This window comes from Terrapene carolina, unplaced genomic scaffold (assembly GCF_002925995.2).
Source record: "Terrapene carolina triunguis isolate 2854851 unplaced genomic scaffold, T_m_triunguis-2.0 Scaffold32862, whole genome shotgun sequence".
NCBI lineage: Eukaryota > Metazoa > Chordata > Testudines > Emydidae > Terrapene > Terrapene triunguis.
Genome location: NW_020697213.1, coordinates 2,765,460 through 2,792,339, shown reverse-complemented (window position 1 = coordinate 2,792,339; position 26,880 = coordinate 2,765,460). Strand labels below are relative to the sequence as shown.

The window sequence follows — 26,880 nt, the reverse complement described above, 5'->3', positions numbered from 1 at the left end:
CAGACTGCAGTTGCCTAGGGCTAATGCTGAGGATTGAGAGTCCCTACTGCTGCCATCGCAAGGTTCAAGCATGCTCAGCCTTGGAATTGCCAACCCTCCTGCGGTTAGAAGCTGCAGCTGTCTAAGGCTGGCCTTTGGCAATTGGCCCCATGGCTGTAGCCAAAGAAGCTACAGATGGCTCTGTGACTATTGGGGGCCATTAAGCTAGGAGCAGAGAAAGAAACTGGAGTTAACCTTAAGGAACAAAGGTCACCAGTAGAAAAGGAAAGTGAAAGGGAGCAGGGAAAGAGGAAGGTCAGGGTTACAGGGGGAGAATAGGACCAACTGACTGGGGAGCACAACCAGGGTAGAAGGGAAATACATGAGGAGAGGTGCTGGTGACCAGGTATTGGAATAGCATGTAAATCAGAGCAAAGGGAGAAAGGCTGGTGATTTCAGGGTCCCAATGGCTAATTGCTTACTGAGCCAGGATTGGGGAAATGGTGTTTGCAAGTGGCTTGCTCAAGTGGCAGAATGGGCACCAGGGGAGGGGATTGTCATAACTGATTGGATATCTGCTGGCTGTGGAACTTGGTTGAGCTGAGGCCAGGACCACATATAGTGACTGGTGAAATAGGGTGGTACAGGTGACATGACTACAGAACTTCTGAATAAGGAAGGAGCTAAATAATGGAGATATACCTATCTTACAGAACTGGAAGGGACCCCAAAAGGTCATCGAGCCCAGCCCCCTGCCTTCACTAGCAGGACCAAGTACTGATTTTACCCCAAAACCCTAAATGGCCCCCTCAAGGATTGAACTCACAACCCTAGGTTTAGCAGGCCAATGCTCAAACCACTGAGCTATCCCTCCCCCTGTGGAGAGTTTCCCCTGATCACTATGAAAGTTCTGCTCACTGTGGACACTGGTAAACCCACATGAGTACAGCTCAATGAGAAAAACTGGGGGCTGAGGAAGCTGTGTATGGCAATACATACAGGCTTGCAGAGGTGTGTGATCAAAATGAAAAATGTCTCAGATTCAGTACCGGGTTTACTATGGTGCCAATGGTGCTGCCACTAGGCCCACCTCAGAAGGGGCCCACAGATATGTTTGGTGCCGGTCCCACAAAAGGTTAATCCGGCCCTGTACCTCCCAGCCCAGTGCCGGTTCCTAGCAAGCCATGGGACTGCAGCTCTATCAGGCTGGAACCGAGGTTGAGCTCCCACCTGATCCTGCAGGACAGGGATCTGCAGACCTGTCACAGGTGGAAGGAACCCCTTCAAACCACATGCTCCATCCCATTAAGTCCAAACCTGGCTGCATGCAGGCAGGTAAAACCCTGGATTAGGCACAGCTGCTGCCACCCCACCACCTTCCACACAAACACCAAGCAAGAGGAGGCAGGATAGTGCCGGCTTTTATTCATTTACAGGATCCATGATACAGCAACTTTCACTGGTCTCCTCAAGGCAGGAGCAACCTTTGGCCACGACCCGTCATTACTGAAGACAAAGCAAACATCTTCCTCCCAACCGGACATAGGCAAGGATCAGCAGCCTCTCACACTGAGGTGCCTTCAGCAGAAGGACTGGGCTCGACCTCCTTCTTATTGTCTTCAGGTTTCATAGCAGGAAACAGCAGCACTTCCTGTGGGGGGAACCAAACACCATCAGCTTCCTCCCCTCTCCCTATTCCTCACCTCCCATTCACATTCCTTTTTGCATAAAAATAAGAACCCCTAAACCAGCAAATTGTAAGTACTTGATTCGTGCATACTTAAATATTACAAACCCTCTTTACTTCCTCAATGCTCAAGTTGGATTTCCCCAGGTCCCATAATGGACATCATGAAACTCCAGGAGTCAGAGAGAAAACCCTGAAAATGCCTAATTCAGAAAAAAGGCAATTTTAATTTTTACCATTATGCCATTTAATCCCCCACAATGGTGCTTATGGAGTTTGGATTTCAGCTATAATCCTGAATTTCCTGGCCTTTAGAATGAGATGTGGAAGGAGACAGGTGTTTCAACCAGAGTCTCATATTACATAAGTAGCCTTATGTTTTACAACTAGAGAGTACCTTGAGGATTTCTTACACCCTATTTCCTCCAGGTGGTCCATTACCTTAATATTATTGGAGTCTGTAAGGAACATGGTGAGCCGATCGATGCCCATGCCCCATCCAGCTGTCGGTGGAAGTCCATATTCCAGTGCAGTGCAAAAGTTGTCATCGATGAACATGGCTTCATCATCACCTGCTGCTTTTGCCTAGATGATCAATGAACAGTGAGAAGTAGTTCCCACTGCCCATAGTGCAGGAAATGTCAACTCTCCTGCTAATTCCTATGTCACCACAAAGGGGTGCTACTACATTCCTAGAACCTAGGAGGCTATGTTCCAGGAGGGTCTGAATATTTGTAAAATCAGCTGAAGAAATGAACAACGGGGGTGATCTTACCCCTCATCCTGGGGTATTATTGTCTGGAGAAGTATTCTGAAGGCTACATCACAGGCTATGTCTACACTAGAGCCAGGACTGATGCTCTGAGATCGATCCACCGGCGGTCGATTTAGCGGGTCTAGTGAAGACCCACCAAATCGACAGCAGATTGCTCTCCAGTCAACCCCTGTACTCTACCCCCGATGAGAAGAGTAAGGCAAGTCAATGGGAGAGTTTCTCCCGTCAATCCCCCGCGGTGTAGACCCTGTGGTAACTCGACCTAAGGTACATCGACTCCAGCTACATTATTCACGTAGCTGGAGTTGCATAGCGTAGGCCGACTTACTGCAGTAGTGTAGACATAGCCTTAGAAAATGGCATGGGTGCTGCCCACAACATCTACTTCTAACCAAGTTAAATGTTGTCTTGTGAAACCGTGTTTCTGGCACTCAAGCTGCACAGGATTCCTTTTGGCATATGTGAAGAAATGTACCTGGGGATACTGGAGACACAGCACTCCACTAGTACCAGAAGAAGGGATTATAGGAGGTATCTTTAAAACTTTCAGTATTATATTTCAATAGATAATCTTGTCAATATCTCCTCTCCTAATCAATATCATTCATAGCTGAACTACACCCTGATGGCAGTCTACAGCAGTTGCATACATTGAAGATATATTAAGAAAGTGTTCAGGAATCAATTGTCTAACGCAATAAGTATTTTGTTCTTGAAAAAAGTTAACAAGCGCTTTTGGTTCTCCATTTTTTCCATCTTTCCCATGTGTTTTGTTCCAAACTCTTCCCTCTGTGCCTGCTGCATCACTCATTTGTCCTCTAACAATTCTCCCTTTGGTGGCAGGCAGAGCTGATAGGACTGGACTTGATGTAGGAGATATTTCTTACAAAAGCTTCTGTTAGACCCATCTGATTGAGAGATTCAGTACCAGTAGATTCCTGTGATGTTAGTTGGGAATGTTTAGAACAGCCAGTAGGGGGCATAGAAAGAGGAGATAGGACTCTGTGTAAACTGGAAATACACATTCTGGCATTCACCCCAACCACAAATGTTTTCGGTCTCTAATCTCTACAATTCCCTACCTTCGCCTGATCTTCAAAAAACTGCCGCTGCCGGAAGGGGTCGTTGAGCTCTGTGTATGCATTGCATATTTCCTTCTTCATCACAAAGAGTTCAAAGCGTTCTGTCAGTCCCTGCTGAGAGCGATGCCTGTGCAGAGGAGATAAGTCACCAGGCAGCTCAGAAACTAACACAGCTTCCTCATGAAAAACAACAAGGTCACTGTTTCAGAAGAGATGCCCACTCTGACAGTCACCACTGTGAAACTCCAGGCCACTCAGTATAGACATTTCCCCCCTGTATTTTATGCCCTATGAAATGGGCTCCTTGGCTCAGGAACCAAGACCTGGACAAGTGTCAGACATCCAAAACTGCCACATGGCACCAAATCTTTCCTTTTCACAGACAATTTTTCTCATGGGGATAAAAAAGGTTGTCATGATTTCATGACTTTATATAAAATCTCATTCTCTTACCATTTGGCCAAAGGGCTCATGATCTGGGGATGATCACAGATGAATGTGGGATTGATACAGGTGACTTCCAGAAACTCACCAACAAGCTGAAAAACAGGAGGACAGAACTTTCATGTTAGAACATCTCATAATGAAGGAGGTGCCATAAGACTGAGATGACTCACTACTTCAAAAGCCTACTTAGGGCAACGTCTTCATTAACAGTGAGGAGTCCCTGCAAGACAGGCCAAGCATCCTGCTTGGAGAGGTTAAAATCTGATCTAGCCCAGGACTGTATAAAACACAAGATTATTGTCTAAACTTCATCCAGTTTAACAAGAACTCCAGTGTCAGAACATAAACCTACCACGATTACCTACAGTGTCTCAGGGTGGTATTGAGAGTTTAATTCCAGTTTTGACATCTGTGGCACAAGCCACTAGACAAAGCAGCCAGAAAAAAAACAATCAGGCAATAGTTGGGGTGAGAAGGGGCAGAAAAGAGGAAAACAAAGCAAAGGGCCAGTATGTGTATTATACATTTACCTTACATTTTGGAGGGACATGTGAATCTAATTACACTCTTCTCTCCACTCATGCAGAATGTGTGGAGGGAGGGAGGGGTCCTCCACAAAAAAAATTTGATCCCTTATTTCTTTCAGAGTTGATCTACACTGCTTCTAACTGACTGGGAGAAAGTGTCACTGCAAGGTTATAAGGCAGGGGTGGCCAAACTTACTGACTCTCCAAGCCACATATGACAATCTTCAGAAGTTTGAGAGCCAGGCCGCACCTGGCAGGGCTCGGGGCTTCAGTCCTGTGGGAGGCGCCTGCCGGGGCTTCATCCCTGCTCTTACTAAAGCCCCGAGCCCCAGCTGGTGCATGTACCCTGTGGGTCTGAAGCCCCAAACCCCCCCCCCCCCCGTCTCATAGGCGGAGAATGAGAGTGGGGCTGGGGTGAGCCGCACTTTAACTGTAAGCTACATGCGGCCTGCAAGCCACCGTTTGACCATCCCTGTTATAAGATATTTCTTCCTACCTGGGACCATCCACTGTACTAAAATAGCTCTCTCTTATCCTACTAGCCCAGGAACTAAGAGGCCAGGTATCAGTCCAGAATCCCCTACAGACCTGCATCACTCTGCCACCAGTACAATGTGTTCTGTTATAAACAGACACAGAATAACATCTCTGGGGTATTATTGAATTCTCTTTGGCAACAGGAAAAGGGCTGAATTAAATTCCAGTGTGTTTTCCTAGATGTAGCTAAACATCCCGATTCACTGAAAGTCTCATGTACATCTCTGCTACATGATCATTCTATAGATGCTGCAGTCCCCCCCCCCCCCCCCCAATCTCCACAAAGCCAGCACCTCTGGACTGGTAAAGGCAAGCAAGACTGCAAGCCATTTCCTTTCTTCACCTTAACCCCTATGGAATCTGAACTGAGGTCCTTTCAGAGGGCCAGATCCTACTCTCCATATGTAACCTACCGCTGAAAGAAGCCTCTGTACCAGATCATTGGAAAATAGTTAACATAATGCAGATTTTTAAAAAGGGCTCCAGAGGTGATTCTGGCAAACAAGCCAGTAAGCCTACCTCCAGTACAGGGGAAACTGGTAGAAACTATACTAAAGAACAGAATTATCAGGCACACAGATAAACATGAGTCAATACAGCTCTTGTAAAGGGAAATTACGCCTAACCAATCTATTAGAATTCTTTGAGGGAATCAGCAAGCATGTGGACAAGGGTGATCCAATCGATATAGTGTACTTGGATTTTCAGAAAGTCTTTGACAAGGTCCCTCACCGAAGTCTCTTAAGGAAACTAGTCATAGAATAACAGTGAAAGTCCTCTCATGGATCAGTAACTGGTTAAAAGATAGAAACCAAAAGGTAGGAAGAAATGGCCAGTTTTCACAGTGGAAAGAGGTAAATAGCAGGGTCTCCCAAGGATCTGGCCTGGGACCTGTGCTGTTCAACCTATTCATTAACGATTTGGAAAAGGGAGTGAACAGTGAAGTGGCAATGTTTGCAGGTGATGCAAAAAATTTCAGGGGAATCTCACAAGACTGGGTGACAAAATGGTAGATGAAATTCCACACTGATAAATTGAAAGTAATGCACATTGGAAAAAATAATTCCAATAAGTACCCATATATAATGATGGGTTCTCAATTAGCTGTTCCCACTCAAGAAAAAGATCTTGGACTCACTTTGAAAACTTCAGCTCAATGCATGGCAACGGTCAAAATGCTAACAGAATGTTAAGTACCATTAGGAAAGGGACAGCAAATATTGTAATGCTACTATATAAATCCATGGTGTACCCACACCTTTAATACTGCATGCAGTTCTAGTCACCTATCTCAGAAAGGATATACTGGAACTGGGAAAGATTCACAAAAGGGCAACAAAGATTATCAAGGGCATGGAATGGTTTCCATATGAGGAGAGATTAAAAAGATTAGGGCTGTTCAGCTAAGAAGATAAACAATTAATGGGGCATATGAAAAAGGTCTATAATATAACCAATGGTGTGGAAAAAATGGAGAGAGAAGTGTTACTTACCCATTCCCACAATACAAAAAACAGTGGTCCCCCAATGAAATTAATAGGCAGTAGGTTTAGTCTAAACAAGAGGAAGTACTTTTTCCCCACACAATTAACATATTGCCATGGTGATCACCAAAAGAATAACACAGTTAAAAAAAGAACTAGATAAATTCATGGAAAACAGGTCTGTGACGCTATACCCCATATTCTTCATAGAGATATTGTTATGATATGAATATGGCATAACTAAAATGTGTTTTATGCAAGATATCATTGGAAAGGTTATGATTAGCTAAGTATGATTATCCTATTTGCATGCATATATTATTTCTGTATAGAAGTTAGTCAATATTTCTATCAATTACAACTGGGTTTACACCTGGAGAATGCAATCAGTCTGGATAGGCCATTAGAAAAAACAATAGGTCTTTGAAGATGCTAATCTCCCACCTTCCTTAGAAGCTTTCCTGGGATGCCACAAACAACCTCTGACTCATGGCTGCTTCGACACTGCAGAGTCATGTGATCACATCACCTGGTACTGGACTCCCTAATAGAATACCAGTATTTTTCCACTGGGGGTGGGGGGAGATAACCACACTGGGGGAAAAAAGGGTTCCTGCCATATGTAAAACCTATTTAAGGCCAAGGAGTGACTTAATCTGTGTTCTTTCTTCACTGAATCCCTGCCCAAGGTGACTGTTGGAAACATCTAAGGGTATGTCTACACTGGCAAGTTTCTGCACAAGTTATACCACCTTTATTAAAGCGCTGGAATTAAACCGCTGTTGCGTGTTCACACTGTGCTCCTTGTGACGGTGGAGCGTATCCGAGCAGTGCACCGTGGTAGCTATCCCACTGTGTAACTGGCCGCAGGGTGCTTTGGGAAGGGTTTGCAGTGCCTCATGGGGCAGGCACAGCGTCACATGATGCAGATTTCCCAATCCCACTGTTCCATGGGCATCCTACTACATTGCCAGCTGCTTGTCAACTGAAGTGTGTGCGCGGGGGAGGCAGAGTGTGTAAATGTGTGTATGGTGGGGGAGGAGAGAGACCGTGTGTTTTGGGGGACAGAGTGTGTCAGCATGCTGTCTTGTAAATTCAGACAGCAGCAGGAAGCAACCAGTCCTAGGCAGGGGGAGGGGGAAACCCTGACCATCAGCCCCCGCCTCCCTCCCCAGCTCTATGCACAGCACAAGCATTACGCATTAATGGTTTGCTTTGTGTCCTGGAGCAGATCAGCACAGCATGCAAGGGCTGTCAGAAATGGAGCTTTGAAAGGGGAGGGGCAGATGTCTCCAGGGTAGCCGAGTTCAAAACAATGACCGGAGCGGCCAATTGAGGGATTATGGGACACTTCCGGAGGCCAACTGATTGCTTTCTGCGCTGCAATATGTTTACTCTGCCAATACAACGCTGGAGCCTCTGCGCTTTAAGGCTTATGACTCTCGGCTAAGTGTTTTTTTTGCAATGCTGCAACTGAGGAGTTTCTGCGCGCAAAGTTGTTTGTCAGTGTGTACACCTCGGGAGTTACAGCACAGAAAGCGGCTTTACTGCGCAGTAACTTGCCAGTGTAGACAAGGCCTAAGAAACAAAGAGAAAGCAGGGGAGAAGAGCTGAACCCAGGCTGGGAAGATGTCTGGCCTGTGAAAGAAATACCTGGCGTTTTAAGCTGCAAGCAAGAGCAGCTTGTCTTCAAGAACCTCTGCAATCTGCCATAAAACAACATTTAGGGTGAGAAATTACTACTTGTAACCAGTTTCTTTAGTATATTAAACTTAGTTTGCGTGTGTTTTATTTGCTCAGTAATCTGCTTTGATCTCTTTGCTAACCCTTATCATTTAAAATCTATCTTTTGTAGTTAATAAACTTGTCTTTGTTTTCTCTAAAACCAGTTTGTGGAATTCATAACTGGGGGGCAAAAAGCTGCGCATATCTTCCTCCACATTGAGGGAGGGAGCGAATTTTATGAGCTTATGCTGTACAGTTCTCTGTGCAGCACAAGATGATACAATTTTGGGTTTACACTCCAGAAGGGGTGTGCACTTGAGTGCTGGGCAGTTCCTTAGCTGAACTTTCCCATGCAGAGCTGATCTCAGTGTCTGTCTTTCTGCAGCTGGGTGTGTCCCTACCTGTGTGTGTGCTGGAGGAGGACTGAGGGCCAGATCTCAGGATTATGAAAAAGCCATTTCCACTTACCTTATCAAGAAGCCTGGCCGTGGTCCTGGGAGGTGGACACTCAACACCTCTCTCCACACAAATAGCATCAAAGAACTTGCGAGTTTCTGTTTCATAATGCAAAATATTAGAGAAGCTGTTCATATAGTCAGTTCTTCTCCCCCTCCTCCCCACCTGCAGAATGATCCAGACACAATGGAGAAGGACTGGAATGACTTTCAGTATTTTCTGTCATAATACACTGTGAGACATACCAGCTAAGGAATACAGTTTCAGCCTTCCACAGAGCATGACGGGCAGTATTAATTGCTGCCAATTTAAACTCAAACATAAGATTCCTAATCCCAGACTCTAGATGCTCTGACAACAGTTATAAACACAATCCCACACAGAGAGCGCCACTGTGGACAAACAGCCAGTCTCAGCATAAAAAAAATAATATCTACAAAGATGATCTATTACAGTGGTCCCCAACCTTTCTGTTGCAATAGCATATTCATGTTCCCAGAAGAGTGTGGCGGGCGCCGGACGACCAGCTGCCGAAATGCCGCCGAGAACCGGCGTCATCGAGAAGCGTCGCCGCCGAAATGCCGCTGAGAAGCAGCAGCATTTAGACGGCAACGCTTCTTGGCGTTGCCACTTCTCGGCAGCATTTTGGTGGCTGGTTGTCCGGCGGCTGCACTCCTCGGCGGCGGGTTGTCCGGCAGAAGCGCTCCCTTGTCAGTAGAAGGGTGCACATAAATGCCCCGGCGGGCGCCATGGCGCCCACAGGCATCGCGTTGGGGGACCACTGATCTATCATTTCTCCCAAATACCTGCTCAAACTGAGGAGTTTTGAAGAATGTCCTAATGGTCAACAGATCTGGACCATTTCAGATCAAGGAGGCAGTGGGAGCACACTCCAAAGTTGACAGGTCCTCAAAGAGCATATCTACCAGCAGCCTTCACTCTCATAAATCAAGGGGCTCCCATGTTAAGCACTTCTGCTGATTGCAGTAGCATCAGTATCACACAAAGAGAGGGGCAGTCTCTCAAGTAGGCAGGTCCCAGAGCTATTTTAGGGCTAACAACACTAAATCAAGCAGCTGAAAAATCCAGAAAACCCATGCAGATCCTAGTGCACTAGTGTCACATGACCATGATGAGATTTTCCACTTGAGAACTACCAAATTGTTCACTAGCTTTCGTTTTCAGATATATTTAAGGTGTAGACCAGTGGTTTTCAAACTGCGGGTCGTGACCCAGTACTGGGCAGCGGAATGCAAGGCACTGGGTTGCACCAGCTCTGCTCAGCACTGCCGACTGGACTGTTAGAAGTCCCGTTGGCGGTGCTGCCTGGCTAAGGCAGGCTAGTTCCTAGCTGTTCTGATACCGTGCTGCGCCACGGAAGCGGCCAGCTGCAGGTCCTAGGCCCAGGGGGGGAGCAGGGGCAGGTGGAAGAGCCATGCGGAGCCACTTGCGCACCTCCGCTTAGGAAGTGGACTTGCTGCTGGCCACAGCGCAGTCCGCGGTGCCAGGACAGGCAGGAAGCCTGCCCTAGCACCTCCACTGCGCCGCTGACCAGGAGCTGCCCAAGGTAAGTCCGTGCCCCAATCCCCTGCCCCACCCCTAGCCCTGAGCCCACCCCAAACCTCTCATCCCTGGCCCCACCCCAGAACCATGTCCCCCCCCGCACCCCAAACCCATCATTGCCAGCCCAGAGCTCTGACCCCCTCCCACACCCTGAACCCCTCATTCCCAGTTCCATCCAGCAGGCCTCACCCCAACCCTCTGCCCCAGCTCCGTTAGGTCGCGGGCATCAACAATTTTCTTCAACTGGGTCACCGGAAAAAAAGTTTGAAAGCCACTGGTGTAGACTGCGGTATAGTGCATTATAGCTTGTCTAGAGGTAGCAAGGCTCACATCTGAGGGAAAAGATCATAACTACCCAACCAAATCATTGCTGCTATGTAATCACCTAAAAGCAGCTCTCCACAACTGTCAACTCAAGGGACAAATGGCAGATGCATTTTCAACCACAGGGCCCCATATAATCTTCCAGTTGCTACCCCAACCTATTTGCCCTCCATGCCCTATGTGACGGTGCACCCCATAAGGCTTTACGGAGATATGCTTATGAATGTATATATGACATAACTGGAATATGTTTTATGCTACATATGCCATGTAACATCTCTGTAAAGGTTATGATCCACTGAATCTATTCACCCTATTTATATGCATGTATCATTTTTGTATTCGAAGTTATGAATATTGGCTGTGTACTTGCTTGATTTCTAAGTAGCCTTAGTAAAGCATTTGGTCAGCTTCTTGAGAAAAGGAATGTGCAAATTAAGTGCCCCATCAAGAAACACTCAAAGGACAATGAGAGAGAGGAGGGGGGGGTCTCCACCCACAAGAGAAAGTCTATTTAAACCCCGGGGAGACCCCTTCATTTTGTCTTCACCCCCAAGGATACCTGAAAGAAACTGGAACAAAGGACAGTAACTACAGGGGGTGTGAGTGATTGCTGGACCCAGAATAGAAGGAGACTAGTCTGTAAAAGGAAGCTTATTGGAATTCCTCTGAGGGTGAGGTTTTATCTGTATTCAGTTTTCTTACTCTATTAGACACAGACTTGCGTATTTTATTTTATTTTGCTTGGTAATTTACTTTGTTCTGTCTGTTACTACTTGGAACCACTTAAATCCTACTTTCTGTATTTAATAAAATCACTTTTTTACTTATTAAATTAACCCAGAGAATGTATTAATACCTGGAGGGGCAAAACAGCTGTGCATCTCTCTCTATCAGTGTTATATAGGCAAACAATTTATGAGTTTACACTGTATAAGCTCTATACAAGGTAAAATTGATTTATTTGGGGTTTGGACCCCATTGGGAGTTGGGCATCTGAGTGTTAAAGACAGGAACACTTCTTAAGCTGCTTTCAGTTTAAGCCTACAGCTGTTAGGGGACGTGGTTCAGACCTGGCTCTGGGTTTGCAGCAGGCTAGCGGGTCTGGCTTCAAACCAGGCAGGGCACTGAAGTCCCAAGCTGCCAGGGCAGGAAAGCAGGGGCAGAAGTAGTCTTGGCACATCAGTTGGCAGCCCCAAGGGGGTTTCTGTGATTCAACCCGTCACACCCTAATAACTGCCAGATACAGAGGGTCTTCTCTGCTCCCTAAGAGACAGACGAAACAGAGATACAACACTGGGTGTCAATGCAGTGAAAACACTTCAAGCCAGGCCTCCTCACTAACTCTCCCAACAGTGTCATGTATACACAATGAAGTCTTAAAGGCAATCAAGCGGAACCTTGCTGACCCTTACAAGAACCTGCAGGGCATCAAGACTACACTCTGAAATCTTGTAGTTAAATCAAACAAAACCACAGTCGGGCAACCCCCATCTACTCAGCTTACATGCAGATCTGAGCAGATTACACCACCTTGTAATAAACAGTATTAAAGGCAGCTTATAGATCAACATGGACGGGGGGGTTAGAGGTCTTTGCCCCATAATAGCGAGGAGGAGGTGAAAGCACACAGACTCCTCATCTGACCTTCAGTCTCAAAGTGATCCGTTGCTGGAAGTTTCACTCCCAGGATTCTCTCCAGTTCACACACCATGCTGATTTTCCGGAAGGGTGGGGTGAAATCTATCTCACAGGCATGGCCATCAGGACCATCTGGGTGATAAGTGACCTTGTAACTTCCAGTAATGTGCTTCACCATTCCTACAAGATAAAACTGCACTTAAAATCAATGCCATGCTGTATCACATGCTATCTTCACACTGATTCTTATTCTCCTTTAATTAATATTAGTTAGGTCACCTGAAAGCAGCTTTTCTGTGATCTCCATCAGGTCATGATAGTCTGCATAAGCCATGTAAAACTCACAGGTTGTGAATTCAGGATTATGAGTCAAATCAATTCCTTCATTCCGGAACTGGCGCCCAATTTCGTATACCCTGTCCATGCCTCCAACCACCAACATCTAAACAAAAAGAAATCCAGCTGGTCACATTAGCCTTCTGAAATGAAGTCAAGAAAGTTCTGACTAGCACAAAATTGCACAAATCTACATTCCCAAGCTTATCAGCAAAAAACAGAGGTAAAAGGAGCACTAGACAAACCTAATGAACTCTGGTTCAATTATCCTGACCTCCACTATTCTCCAATCAATGTGGGCCTCTTTCCTGCTCACCTCTTTAGCCATGCTCCACCTCAGCGAGGTTGCTTTTGTCAACCCAATTAAATCTGCTGGCCTTTAGTCTAATCCTTACTTCAATCTTATGCTTCACATTTTGGGAAGGCAGATAAAGAGTCAGAAAAGTGTGACGCTTAGCCCACCGGGGGATCACCTCTCACCTTGTGATAGAGTTCTGGCGCAATTCTCATGTACAACTTCATGTCCAGTTCATTGTGATGTGTAATGAAAGGTTTAGCCACAGCTCCGCCTGGAATAATATTCATCATGGGAGTTTCAATCTGATGAAAAAAAAATGTGTTAAACCTTAGCTCAAATACTCTCATGCCCCTGACTCAATCATACCCTCCCCTCCATTCCCCATGCTACAACTATTTTGATAATGTGTGTTCAATAAATACTTCAGTTAAAGAGAGAACCTGGCTCAGATATAAAATCTCTACATTCTATTTATTCATTCACCATCATGAGCAGAGAAATTATTCTGAAATAAAAGATTTTCCTCCTATGTAGTCAACAAGGTCAGTCTATTTAAGCCATCTTCTCTATCAAGAGCTTAGCAGGAACAACTATATTCTGCACAATTAAGGAGCTGTGGAGTAGGGGAAGGAACAGGGATTGGGCCAAGCTGTTGAAGACATTTGCAGTGATATCACCAACCTCCAGCAGAGAAAGTCTGGCTTCTCAGGAAGTCTAAACCTTGTAAAACTACACTGACAAGTGAAATTATGTATATGGAAACAAAGTTAATCAATCCTTCTCAATGTGTCCCATCTGCTCCATTTCATCATTTACACTAAGTTCCTTGGGGCAGCAACTGACAGCAACCAACTGAGAAATAAATACTGAAAGAAGCAGAATGCCTTTCACTACCTGAACACTTTGCAAAAACTACACTACTTTAAATGTAATTGCTTTGGTAAAAGATGGGGGTTTTAATTATTTAAAATTAAGATACAAAATATTGCACCTGAAAAAGTTTCCAGGAGCATAAGGACACTATACGGCTAGATTTTTTATTTTAAAATTAGGATGGGGGGAGGGGTGTGTCGGTCTGCATGTCTGCAATACCAATGATACCCGCTCCTCTTTCAAAAGGGCTCCCCAAGATGTGGGCAATTTTACAGTTTGGTTAGGCTCCACAAGAGTCTGCCTTGTTCTACCCACTGTCAGGGTTGTGCTGACCAGTCAGCTCTAACCTCCACACAAGTAAAGTAGGGGTTGCAGGCTGCATGTCCCACTGCATTAGGTACAATACCACCACTAGGGGTCCGGCGCTTGGGTTGCATTAGCGGGAATTAATCCAGCTCTGTTATTCATTTAGGAACAGTACAAAACAAGCACTTTTTTATTCCAACTGCAACCATTTAAAACAGGGAAAAACAAGGAAAACGAGTTTCTCATACTGATTCAGAATGAGGCTCAGGGTTCCAATGGAAGCAAAAAGGTCTGTCCACAACATAGGAAATGGAAGCCAAATGGGAGTCTCTATTGAAGGAAGATTCAGAACGGATCTAGGATCTGAAGGGAAAGAGTAACTTTTGTAGAGTTTGTGTGGCAATGCCTTCCCAGGTCACTTTGTATTAAAGACACTGGCTGTTTCTCCTGCACGGTAGTTAATTTCCAGCGTGATCACCAAGCCTAAATGGCCTATTTAAATGGTAGTTTACAAGTGATTAATTTCAGGAAAATAGGAAACGTATAGTCATGAAGTAATGGCACCTTGACACAGCACAAATCTACTGTGTTTAATATTTGAGAACCGCAATATATTCATTAGTTATTTCACACAAAAAACTCCACTAGCAGCTTTTGTGGATCCAGCAGACAAAGTGGTTAAAATCTGCCAAGTAGTGGGTAGCAAAGAGAGTCATACTTTGAGAGTGGAAGTGGAAACAGGAATTTGGAAGTATCTAGAAGTAAACAAGTCTTTTGTTCTGGTATGTTGTTCGCTGTTATACCTTACACGAAACATAGGTAGTATTTATTGTAAGTTAGATGACTCTTCTTTTTTGGGGTGGGTGGGGGAGGGGAGAACGTCCCCTCATTCTCAAGGGTGTTCTTTAACAAACTTCAATTATGGAAGAAAGCAATGGGGGAACAAAGATAATTGATAACTTGAATTGCTAACTTGAGGTTTGTTCAGTCAAAGAGCAACCCTCAGAAATTGCCCTGTCACCTGAAAGGGAGCAGACAAAGAATAAACTCTATTGCACTTAGCGTGCTTTGTGGCTCCATGGCACAAAATTGATAGAACATGTATACTGAGCCAAAGTCAATATGTATATTTTTCCCACTCCCATGCACATTTTGTACATGAGGTGGGGTTGGTTTCTCCTCGGGGCTGAAGTGTGAAAAAGACCACCACACAGAGAGAAGCAAAGTACCAAACCTTACCTCAAGAAAGCCCAACTCATCCAGGAAGCTCCGGAGGTATGTGATGATCTTTGCACGGATTATAAACTTCTGTCTCACATAGTCATTAAGAATTAAATCCAAGTATCTTTGACGAAATCTAGTTTCCTGAAAAGGATGGATAATTTTAGAACAATCTAAATTATACTTATTGCCAAAGAGAAAAAAATAAAACTTGATCTTCATTTGGTGCACTGATACCAATGATACCACACACACAAAATCTGCCAGTTTGGCTTCAACACCAGGAGTGGTTGTTACCTTGTCTTTGAGCCCAAAGTGAAGGTGGGGCAACATGTGCAGGCATGGAGAGAGCAGAGAGATTTCCCAGGGAATAATGCTCAGCTCCCCTTTCTTTGTCTTTCCAGGACTCCCCTGAACTCCAATAATGTCCCCCCGACGCAGCTTGTTGTTAATGTGGATATATTCTTCCTCTGATTTGTAGTTCCTACAAGTGGAAAAATAAGCACCTTTTAAGCACTTTTTGTCCATAGATCAAGCTTTGCTGAGTCTCTTCCCACCCAAAACACTTAATATTCAAGTATCAGAGGGGTAGCCATGTTAGTCTGTACCCACAAACGAGGAGTCCAGTGGCACCTTAAAGACTAACAGATTTATTTGAGCATAAGCTTTCGTGGGTAAAAAACCCACTTCTACTCCATGCATCTGAAGAAGTGGGTTTTTACCCACAAAAGCTTATGCCTAAATAAATCTGTTAGTCTTTAAGGTGCCACCGGACTCCTCGTTACTTAATATTCACTTATTGGCTAGCATAGGAGCCTCGAGGTCCTGTACTGTGTTCGCCACCACCTGGCTACAGACTAGGAATCTGAGATGAAGCTCACAGGCATACGGAAGAATAAGATGTCATCTTCTAATCTGCTCCTCCCAGAAAGTACAGTTTGATTTAGAATGCTGCTATGGCTATCCCTAGTTACCTGGAGTTTGCCATGACTTGCAATTTGACTCCCTCTCCACGGAGATCATAGAAGATCAGTTTCCCTCCAGAGGCACGTTTTGCATGGATTCGACCTAGAAACCCAAAGTTAGATGGTCCAATGGTTACAGCAAGTCAAAGTCAGAATGCTTTCCATTTTCCCAAAACAAAGATACAACTCCATGCCCAAGCCAAGGCACAGCATCACTCCTACCTTGTACCCAGGCAACAGATCACCAACCTCCATCCCATCATTGGTTGGCAAGGTAATGGAAGTCTCAGAATTAATCCCTCTCATCAGACCTGCTCCCTTGCTTGTCAAGGACTCTAAAGCTCTACCTTCTATCCCAAAGGTCCCAACCCTGCTACAGCCTTAGCACCATGAGGAATTGCTGAGCAAGGTCCACAGAGTTGTGGAGGCATTCCCATCTATCTCCCTCCAAGAATGGTAAGTGCTTGTCTTCACAAAGTGGCAGACTGTCTCCCCCAAGTCCCAGGTGAGTCTTTACCTGCCACTCTCACTGTAATGTCTCTCAGGTGATCTCCTGCCTGCAGGTGGCTGTACCTCTCTATGAAGTCTGTGAGGGAAAGGCCTACGTGGAACTTGTGTGGGTAAGGATCTTCATTGGTTCCTTTCAGCTGCTGGATTGCCTGACTGCGGATCTTGTAATATTGCTGTCATCAGTCATAAACAAGAACATTTATGTTAGACACCAAAGGGATTGTACAGCTCACAAGTTAAAGCAGAGTTGATTTGACTTCTGAATATTTATTTGACTACAAAAGTTAGACAATACCTGAGTGACTAAGGCTTTTTCACCTCAGAAGAGTCAGCTCTTCTGACAGAAAGCACAAAAAAAGGCAGAGGGCACTTAAGAGGTTGGACTAAGAAGAGGCTAAATGAATGCAGTGATGAAGCAAGAAGAAGAGAGTCATTGCTTTAAGCCATTACCATTCAAACCTTAGATACAGTAACTTCTCACTTAACATTGCAGTTATGTTCCTGAAAAATGCGACTTTAAGCGAAACGATGTTAAGTAAATCCAATTTCCCCATAAGAATTAATGTAAATGAGGGGATTAGGTTCCAGGGAATTTTTTTTCACCAGACAAAAGACTGTGTGTGTATATATATATATATACGTTTTAAACAAACAATTTAATACTGGTACACAGTGTTGATGATTGTGAAGCTTGGTTGAGGTGGAGGAGTCAGAGGGTGGGATAGTTCCAAGGAATGCCTTACTGCTAAATGATGAACTAGCAATTGGCTGAGCCCTCAAGGGTTAACTCTCACAGTCTACAAGGCAGCAGGAATGGAGGGAGGGGAGAGAGCATCGCAGACAGAGAGTGAGTGAGTGGCGCATTTCCCCTTTAACTACACTGCCTTGTTAATTAGATCAGCTTGCTGAGACCACAGCTGCTGCTGCCAGTGAGCTCTCTCTGTCCTGAGCCCTGTTGTGTGTCCCCCCTGCTCTATGGAAGATGGGGTAAGCGGGGTGCAGGAGCAGGGGGACACCCTGACATTAACCCCTCTCTTCTTCCCCTCCCCCCCGCACAGCAAGCAGAAGTCTCGAGGAGCAGCTCCAAGGCAGAGGGCAGGAGCAGCACATGGCAGGAGGGACAGCTGCAATTGTTAACCTCCTGGGCAGCTGCTGCACAGGGAACTTAGGGGAGCGGGGAGCTGATAGGGGGGTTGCCAGTCCACCCTGGTTCCAACCACCCACCAGCTAGCTCCACCGGGCTGCTCTTCCTGCAAGCAGTGGACAAAGCAGGCGGCTGCCAAACAACGTTAGAAGGGAGCATTGCACAACTTTAAACGAGCATGTTCCCTAACTGATCAGCAACGTAACAACGTTAACCGGGACGACTTTAAGTGAGGAGTTACTCTCCCTCAGGCAGTTTTTTTGGGGAATATTAGTAATCCTTGCTTGCAGCCTCACTGTCCAGCTAAGAACATAAGAACGGCCACACTGGGTCAGACCAAAGCTCCATGTAGCCCAGTATCCTCCCAATACCAGGTGCTTCAGAGGAAATGAACAGAACAGGTAATCATCAAGTGATCCATCCTCTGTCACCCATTCCCAGTTTCTGGCAAATAGAGGCTAGGGACACCACCCTTGTCCATCCGGGGTAATAGCCTTTGATGGACCTATCCTCTATGGACTTATCTAGTTCTTTTTTGAGTCCTGTTATAGTCTTGGCCTTCACAACATCCTCTGGCAAAGAGTCCCACAGGTTGACTGTGTGTTATGTGAAAAAATACTTCCTTTTGTTTTAAAACTGCTGCCTATTAATTTCATTTGATGACCCCTAGTTCTTGTGTTACATGAAGGAGTAAATAACACTTCCTTATTTACTTTCTCCACACCAGTCATGATTTTATTGGAAGGTTGGAACATAACCCTAGTGAAATGCTGCTAATGACGCTCCTTTTGCGGGATAAATCCCATATCTCAGTCATTCTAGAAGATAGACCATATATGCTCCTAGCTAGCACAATATAACACGCAGGGAGCAGATTTCTTATTCAACTGAAATTAGGTATATTAATAAACTGGATTTTTTTGATCATCTTTATATTGTGCATAATTTTTTTTCCACATTTTAAGTAGTAAGGCAAAATTCCTATTGCAGACAGTGGCCAAGCAAGCACATAAACCAAACACCCATCTGAAATAGCCTCCCAGCTAATGTTCCTGAAAAGGTGCAGTTCAGAGCTAGCTCGGGCCATAGTTCACTTCCATTCTAACTCTCCAGCTCAGCACTGATTAGCAATCAAACAGGAATCAGTAAGACTTATTCTCATAGTCCTAACAGGCATTGGCCAAACTACTCACATTGGGGTCCAGGCTTTCCTCATCAGCTCCATTGCAGTTCTCAGATCCCAGGGTCAAGGCAGATTTGCTCAGATGCTTCTCACTTTGCTCTTTTTGCTTTGCCTCTTTGTCAGCTACTTTTCTCTCAGCCTTCAAACGTCTCTTCAGCTCACTAGAAAAAGAGAGGAAAACAGTCACAGAAGCCACTTTGAAACTTACAGAAAGAAACACTTGCCAGAGAGATTCTGTCCAAGGGTCACCTTATACTGAACTCTCTCTCCTCTCCCCAAGAGGACATGCTGCCTTGCTCCACCTCATAGGAAGTGATAAGTACCCAAATTCTATTCTGAGCTGCTCCAATCTCTCACCTTACAGTCAGCAGTATCCAGAGAAAGCAGTACTAGCTGGGCATTGTCTCATATAGAGGAAATGTGCTTGTTTTTTTCTTGACCCTACACTGTTCACCTTTCACAGCCCTAGAAACTTTACATAACAGACAGTCAAAATAAGGTAAAAGTCTTCAGTGAGAGAAGCACCAAGGATAATTACAGTACACTTTGAAGCAACTAAAGTGTTTTCCCCCTGGGCACAACAGATATAGAGTCTCCAGTCTATAACAAGCACCATGCATATCTGTAACCTACTTAGGCACCAAATAAAATTAATAGGCAGCAGGTTTAAAACAAATAAAAGGAAGTTCTTCTTCACGCAGCGCACAGTCAACTTGTGGAACTCCTTGCCTGAGGAGGTTGTGAAGGCTAGGACTATAACAGCGTTTAAAAGAGAACTGGATAAATTCATGGTGGTTAAGTCCATTAATGGCTATTAGCCAGGATGGGTAAGGAATGGTGTCCCAGCCTCTGTTTGTCAGAGGATGGAGATGGATAGCAGGAGAGAGATCACTTGATCATTGCCTGTTAGGTCCACTCCCTCTGGGGCACCTGGCATTGGCCACTGTCGGTAGACAGGATACTGGGCTAGATGGACCTTTGGTCTGACCCCGTATGGCCGTTCTTATATTCTAGGCTCAAATTCTCAAAAGTATTTAGCGCCTGACCTCCATTGAAGTAAATGGAAGATAGAAATAGCCTAAATACCTTTGAGGATCTAGGCCTTAATCACCCCAGGACCTCCACTCTACCACGTGCTCCACAGACAAGTGACAAAGCACAAAGGTTTCTATGGTGCCCCAGGGCCCCCCGGCAAAAGCGGGGATTCCATGAGAGGATTCATCAGGGAAGGTCAAGACACTCGCCCGCCACCTGTAGCGTCCCGGGCAGGGCTTCCCGGGCAGGGACTTCATGAGAAAGCAGGTGGCGACACTCAAGACGAGAGCAACAAATCACCAACCTTCTTTGGTCATGAAGTGCCTGGAGCCTTCGGAGAGCGGGGCAGGCGGCGCGGGGAGGCCGAGCGCGCCAGGCCCAGCCAAAGCGGCCCCGAAGGAGCCGAGCGGCTGCTGGGTTCAGCATGGCGCGGGCGCTCGGCTCTAGAGACCGTCACCTGGTAGGAAACAGACACCGGATCAGCGAAGGGCCGCGTCTCCCGGGGCCCCGCCCAGGCCGCCCGCTCCCCAGGTCCCGGCACAGACCCCCAACCCCGCGCTCTCACTTTTTGCTAAGAGGGGCCTCAGCCTCCACCGCGTCACCGGCCGGAGCAGCCCCGGCCGCCGCCGCCATCTTCCCAGGCCGGAACGAGAGAGAAGGAGCACTTCCGGGTCAGAGACCATTTGGGGCAGGGCCTGGCGGCATCCTGGCTTGTGCGCGCGCGCAGATAGGAAGGGGCGGGACTACGGGCGCGCGCGCATGCCGGGTGGCGGGAAGCCTCCAAGTGCGAGTTAAGGCGCGTGTCGGCGGCGCCCGACCATGGCCTCGGAGCGCGCGGGCCCCGCTCGCTCGCGGACGCTGTTCCTGCAGGACGACGGCAGCGCCATGCGCTTCTACGTGCGGCCCGGGCCCGCCAAGCTGCAGCTCGCGCCGCTGATCCTGGCGGGCGGCGGGCGCCTTTGCCGCGTGCAGGAGCCGGGCGCGGTGCTGCTGGCCCAGCCCGACGAGCGCGGGGCCGCGGGCAACTTCGTCTCCACCGAGTACGTGCGGCGCTGCGTGGAGAGGAACGAGCGGCTGCCGCTGGAGCACTACCGGCTGGCGGCGGAGCAGGCCCCGGCCCCGGCCGGATCCCCGGCCGGCCGCTCTGCCTTCACGGGCTCCGAGGACCAGGCCATCCTGCTGCACGTGCGGGAGCGGGCGCAGGGCAGCGGCACCGGCACCGCGCTCTGGAAGGAGATGGAGCGGGCCCGGCTGACGCCGCACTCTTGGCAGGCCATGCGGGACCGCTACCTGCGGCACCTGCGGGGCCAGGAGCACAAGTACCTGCTGGGCGGGCCCGGCCCCGCGCCGCCCCGCCGCCTCGCCAGGAGCGCCCGGCAGCCGGCGGAGAGCGGTGCGGATAAGCGGGGGCGGCGGGGTGGGGGCGGCCCGTCGGAGGCAAAGACTTGCTGGGCTTTGTTCCTAGCTCTGCCGCTGCCCTGTGTAATCTCCACCTGTGTGTGCCTGGGGATAAGTGCCACCCACCCACCCTGGCCTGCAAAGCACCTGGGCCACGCCCATGTAGACCAGCATTCATTCAGCCTTTGGGGTTAGGTGAGCATAGCAGGCACACAGCCATAAACACACCTCAGTGACCTGTATTCATGAAATCCTAGAAACCTGAGCTGCAAAAGCTGCAGTAGATCTAGTGCTTCCTCCAGTATGCTCTCACAGTGTTTGGGGGAGTCTGGCTGGAAATGCCCCAAGCCTGGAGTTGCCCCCACATTCCTTGGAGAAACTGTTCCACAGTCTAATAGGCATATCCAGAAGCTTTTCATTGTAATTTAGGCTGAACAGAATTAAATCCTAATGCCATTATATAAATGTAATGGCATGACATCAGCAGGAATCCTTTGTTCAATTCTGGTAGATTTGTCTTGAGAAAGAGAGCACAAAGATCAGATGGGCAGTGAAATTAGTGTGGAAAGGCTTTCATGTGAGGAGTGTGAAAACATTGTGACTGTTTAGAGAGGAGTTGAGTAGGAAGGTACAAGAGATGTTTATACAAAATAAGTGGTGTAGTAAAAATAAACTGGGTAATGCTAATTTTCCTATCTCATAATACAAGGAAATTAAAGATGGCAAATTTAAAATTGATCAAAGGAAATATTTACCCCAACAGTTAAGCTGTTAATTCATTGCCACAAGATACTGAGGTTGGTCTACATTAGGAACTTAGGTCAGTGTAACAATGTCTGTCACGGGTATGGATGTAGTTATACCAACCTAACCCCCAGCATAGACAGTGCTATGTCAATGGGAGGTTTTCTCCTGTCGACATTACTACCACCTCTCTGGAAGGTAGAGTACCTACACGGACATACTTTTTGCCTTCCTCTGCAGCATGGGGCACAGGTCACTTGCAGGTTTAAACTAGTGTAAATGGTTCATTCATTTGTAACTTGAAGTCTTTAAACCATGGTTTGCGGACTTCAGTAACTCAGCCAGAGGTCGGGGTCTATTCCAGGAATGGGTGGGTGAGGTTCTGTGGCCTGCAATGTTCAGGAGGTCAGACTAGATGATCTTGCTAGTCCCTTCTGAATTTATAAACTATAAGTCTGTTCTGTAAATCTGAAAGTCCAAACTCTGCTAGTGATCCATGAAAGTTCAGTTTGGTACCATATGATTGAATTTAATTTCTCAGCTTTAAAAAAAACAAAACCAAAAACATTTTAAAAAAGCATCTAAGGAGCATTGAGTTCTTGACTTTGCAACCTTAAGAGTTAGGAAATGCCAGATTTCAAGTCATACAGGTGGCTTTAATTTGGCTCCCTTGTGCAGATGCATGTTGTCTTAATGACATGATAGCTTCAGTGCACAGAATGGATGGTCTCTGAGAATGAATCAGGGTTGTTTGGTGTGAGATTTTTTGATAGGTGTAACGTTTACTGCTTTAATTCCTTGGATCACTCCTAGAATCTTTGTTAAAACTGAACATAGACCCACGGCTTCCTCACCCTATACCTCGTCTGGACAGAAACCATTAACTCTGCCAGAACATGAGTTTCTTCTTGTCCTTTCAGAGTGATTAGAAGACTACCAAACTGATTACTCGTAGCAGTCAGTAGGATGTGAAATGTAATCTGAAGTTATGATTAGGAGGATAATAGCATTGCAGTTACACAGCAAATGCCAATGTTCTCTCTCTCTAACAGAGTCCTGGAGGAAGGAAGTAGCTGATGTACCCCATGGAGTGGTTCAAGACCAATTAACAAAAGGGGGTAGCCTTTTCCAGCTGGCTAACAAAGAATTTGAAGGCAGTGAGGTATACATTCATAGTTGGACAGCTGTATCTGCATAATGTGATCACACAGATGTGTTGAATGTTTTCTGATGTATAGATTAAAATCCCAAACTTAGTTAAGCCTCAAATTTACTACGTAAACCTTCATAAATAACTTTAATCTTAAATATGACTTTGTTCCTGTGTGAATAACACCGGGATGCTGATTCTCTCTACCGCTTTGTAGTAATATTAGTTAGGGTGTGCTAGCTCAGGGATAAAGGAGTTTTCAGCAGCCGGCCATATTGGGGGCCCCTGATTACAGCAAGACCTGCTCTGCTTGTGATAAAAACCTTTACCATTCCCAAGACTGCTTCCCACTTCTGATACTTTTCAGCTTGACCATTGAATCAGGAATTGACAGTGGTGGTAAATCAGCTGGGTGCAATATTTGTGTGGCATGAAAAACAACGGGACCAGTGACGGGGGGAGAACAATTCAGGGGTTAGTCAGAACAGCTTGGTACATCAAGGTAGCAGAGAGGGAGTTGAGTCTTGTGTTGGTGCCAAAGAGAGGATAGTATTGGCAATATTGGAAAGGATGGGGTATGTATATATAAAGTTATAAACACATGGGTTACACCAGCCATCTCCCTGGAGAATGACCATCAGACAATCATGGTTATAACTTACAAACTGCTTCCTAGGGTTACCTAGAACTGACTAAAATCAAATTAACAACAAGTGTGGCTAAAATGCCTTTTGTAAGACTGTAAGCATCTGGAGCATGCCATCCTGTGAAGTATTTCTCTAATTCACAGGTGCAGATTTATTCTCTCTAGCTGGGCAATTATGGCTTAATATGGATACAGCATGCTTTTTTATACCAATGGCTTACATTTTTAATAACGAAGAAGCAAAAATAGCTTCAGCAGCAATAAATGTGTTTTCCAAGTTCTGTTCTGATTTAAGATGAATTACATTACAAAATTACTGCTAGTCAATTGATTCCCAGATAATAAATAAAATAAGACATGTTTTCTAGGTGTTAACTCAGATGACTATTTAAAGTGTTAACATTTTAAACTTTTACACTGCTAGCTAAAGCATGTAAGGAGGAAGGATATTATTAACTACACAACTTACTATGAATGGTGTCATTGTGGCATATCAAGTAAAAAGAGCATGACTAATTTTTTCCAATTTGACCCTGTCCAGAAACTTGAGGATGTTAGACGAGACCAAAAATGGTTGATAAAGAATGGTCATCTGCACATCACCGTCATTGAGTTAAGTTGTAAGTGCTAAAGCTCCATTGGCTAGTAGGGAGTGACTCACTAAGGGTATGTCTTCACTACCAACGGCAGCGCTTTAACATGGCTGTGTAGTTGCGGCACTAGCGCTGTAAAAAAAACACCCCACACGAGGGGAGTAGCTACCAGCGCTGGTGCACTGTCTACACTGCCACTTTACAGCTCTGAAACTTGCTTTGCTCAGGGGTGGTTTTTCATACCCCTGAGCGAGCAAGTTTCAGCGCTGTAAAGTGGCAATGTAGACAAGGCCTTACTGTCACAAGCAGGGTGTGCTCCTTGAGCAGATTTACACAACTCACAATGACAAAACTTAATTCCTGACTCTGGTTAGATTTAGTTTATTTAAATCCTGTCCCTTGTCTCCTGCCTTTCCACATTCCACTGTATCGTGGGTGTTGTGCATTGCTGTACTTGGTTTATTGGATTTTATTGTGCACAGCTATCATGTTCAACACATCGGTATACTTTAGAAGGATTCATATGGGAGGAGGGGAGGACAGCACTGCTCTGGACTCCTAATTTAGCAGTTTTGTTAGAGTGAGTGACATTCCACTATAACTCAGTCAAACTTTTATTCCTAGTCAGAAAATGAGACCTCTGACCTTCAGGAAGAAAATCCTGCAAAAGATGAAGAGCTGAAGTCCCCTGAAAAAACAGTCTCCAGTCAGAAAAGGGAACTGAAAGAATTGGTAACTGCTGAGGACTCTGCTATAAATGAAACTGAGCCTCAAGAGGAGGAAAAGCCCACAAGGTCTTGCCCTTCCCCCACAGAGGTGGCAGATGCAGTGAAGACAGTACAGCACTTCATGGAGGAATTCAGCATGGACCTCTCAACTGTTACACAAGCCTTTCTGAAAAACAGTGGTGAAGTGGAGGCCACTTCCTACTTCTTACATAACAGTCAGCGCTTGGATGGATACCCTATATGGAGCAGACAGGATGATTTAGATTTGCAAAAAGCAGATGAAAATGTCAGAAGCAAATTAATAGCAAAATTTGGAGCTCAGAATGTGGTAAAGCGGGTTGCGTTCAGGAAGAGTTAGATAGTAACTTGTGAAGGATGGTTCATGGACTGGGACCCTCACAGGAGAGCAGGAGATGAGACTTACATCTCTGACCTTCATGGAAGAAAGGGTGAGGATTTGTAGATGTTCTGAAGCCTCTAGGATAGCCACCTGCAATCTCATTTCATACAGAAAAATTGGCATCAAAAATTAAAAGACCTCTGTGCCAAACAGTTTGTCCTTTCCATCATTTTCTGTAAACTTTTCCCTTGAGGTTCCGTGTTTATGCAAGGCCTTGTTTTATATTTGTGTTTTTTTTTTGGTACATGCTGAGTACCCCGCTGATAAATTTAAAACTAAAATATTGGGTGAAGATGAGAGCACCTTAATCTCTTCAGAGCTGAGTGGCTGAGCAGTGGAAATCTGCTTTTTCCTATACACGAGGGAGAAGAGTCTGCACATTGGTCCGTTGAGATGGGATGATACATGAACATGCATTTCAATATATTTTAATTTGCATTAAGGTGGGAAGGTGTGCCTCATTATACAAACAAAAACAGCATCACCCTCTTGCACCTGTAAGGCTTCCCTGTGGTCAGAGGCAGACAAACCTCTCTCTTCTAGGTCAAAGTAAACAGGCTTATTTGATGACAAGACTTGCCTTGGGGTTACAGAGCAAGCATCTTGATTCTCCTTTATGCTCCAGACTTCTGTACCCTTCAGCGTTCTTATAACCCTGTACATCCTGTAAGACTCACTAGCATTGCTGCATGTAGCAGCTGCTAAGCCACCAGTCCTTCCTAACAGATGGCATGATTGTCTAGTCTCAGGATGGGTTTTAAGCTCATTGTTTCCAAGCCTTTGGAGGGAGGAATAGGTTCCACTGCAGAGTGCAGGTATTGAATATATTTATATCATATAAAACTACACTTTCTAGTCAGGAGTTTAATCTAGTATGTTATACAAATGCTAGCTAAGGATTGAAACTTTTTCTGATCACTAGTACCTGACCAAAGCTTGGAAGGGCTTAAACACAGCTAGTAAAGGTCCCGCTAAAGTCTTTCTAGTCTGTCTCTGCCTGTTGTGCTCTGGTTTTGTTTTAAGTTGAATTGGTAGTTAGCAAATGTGGGAATATATTTTTAAATTCAGTTGTAACTTGGTGAGGAAAGAATATCCCTCCAATTCAACACTGTTACATGAGCAG

The 26,880-nt window shown here is 45.7% G+C and overlaps 2 protein-coding genes across 2 annotated transcripts; one reads left to right on the top strand and one right to left on the bottom strand.

Annotated features, from left to right (window-relative positions):
- Positions 1-1,382: 1,382 nt before the first annotated feature.
- Positions 1,383-20,734, bottom strand: LOC113409366 (lysine--tRNA ligase-like). Its single transcript, XM_026663184.2, has 15 exons — positions 20,664-20,734; positions 20,403-20,555; positions 19,074-19,224; positions 16,744-16,909; positions 16,236-16,329; positions 15,559-15,745; positions 15,280-15,405; positions 13,044-13,163; positions 12,507-12,669; positions 12,234-12,407; positions 8,712-8,797; positions 3,977-4,062; positions 3,524-3,650; positions 2,108-2,251; positions 1,383-1,630 (listed from the first exon to the last, which is right to left on the bottom strand). The coding sequence occupies exons 2-15, from the start codon at positions 20,522-20,524 to the stop codon at positions 1,544-1,546; spliced, it is 1,833 nt and encodes a 610-aa protein (XP_026518969.1). The 5' UTR covers positions 20,525-20,555; positions 20,664-20,734; the 3' UTR covers positions 1,383-1,543.
- Positions 20,735-20,917: 183 nt separating this feature from the next.
- Positions 20,918-25,994, top strand: LOC112103872 (telomeric repeat-binding factor 2-interacting protein 1). The gene is made up of 3 exons (XM_024195845.3): positions 20,918-21,491; positions 23,293-23,402; positions 25,254-25,994. Exons 1-3 carry the CDS (start codon positions 20,918-20,920, stop codon positions 25,713-25,715), a joined length of 1,146 nt encoding a protein of 381 aa, XP_024051613.2. The 3' UTR covers positions 25,716-25,994.
- The last annotated feature ends 886 nt before the right edge of the window (positions 25,995-26,880 follow it).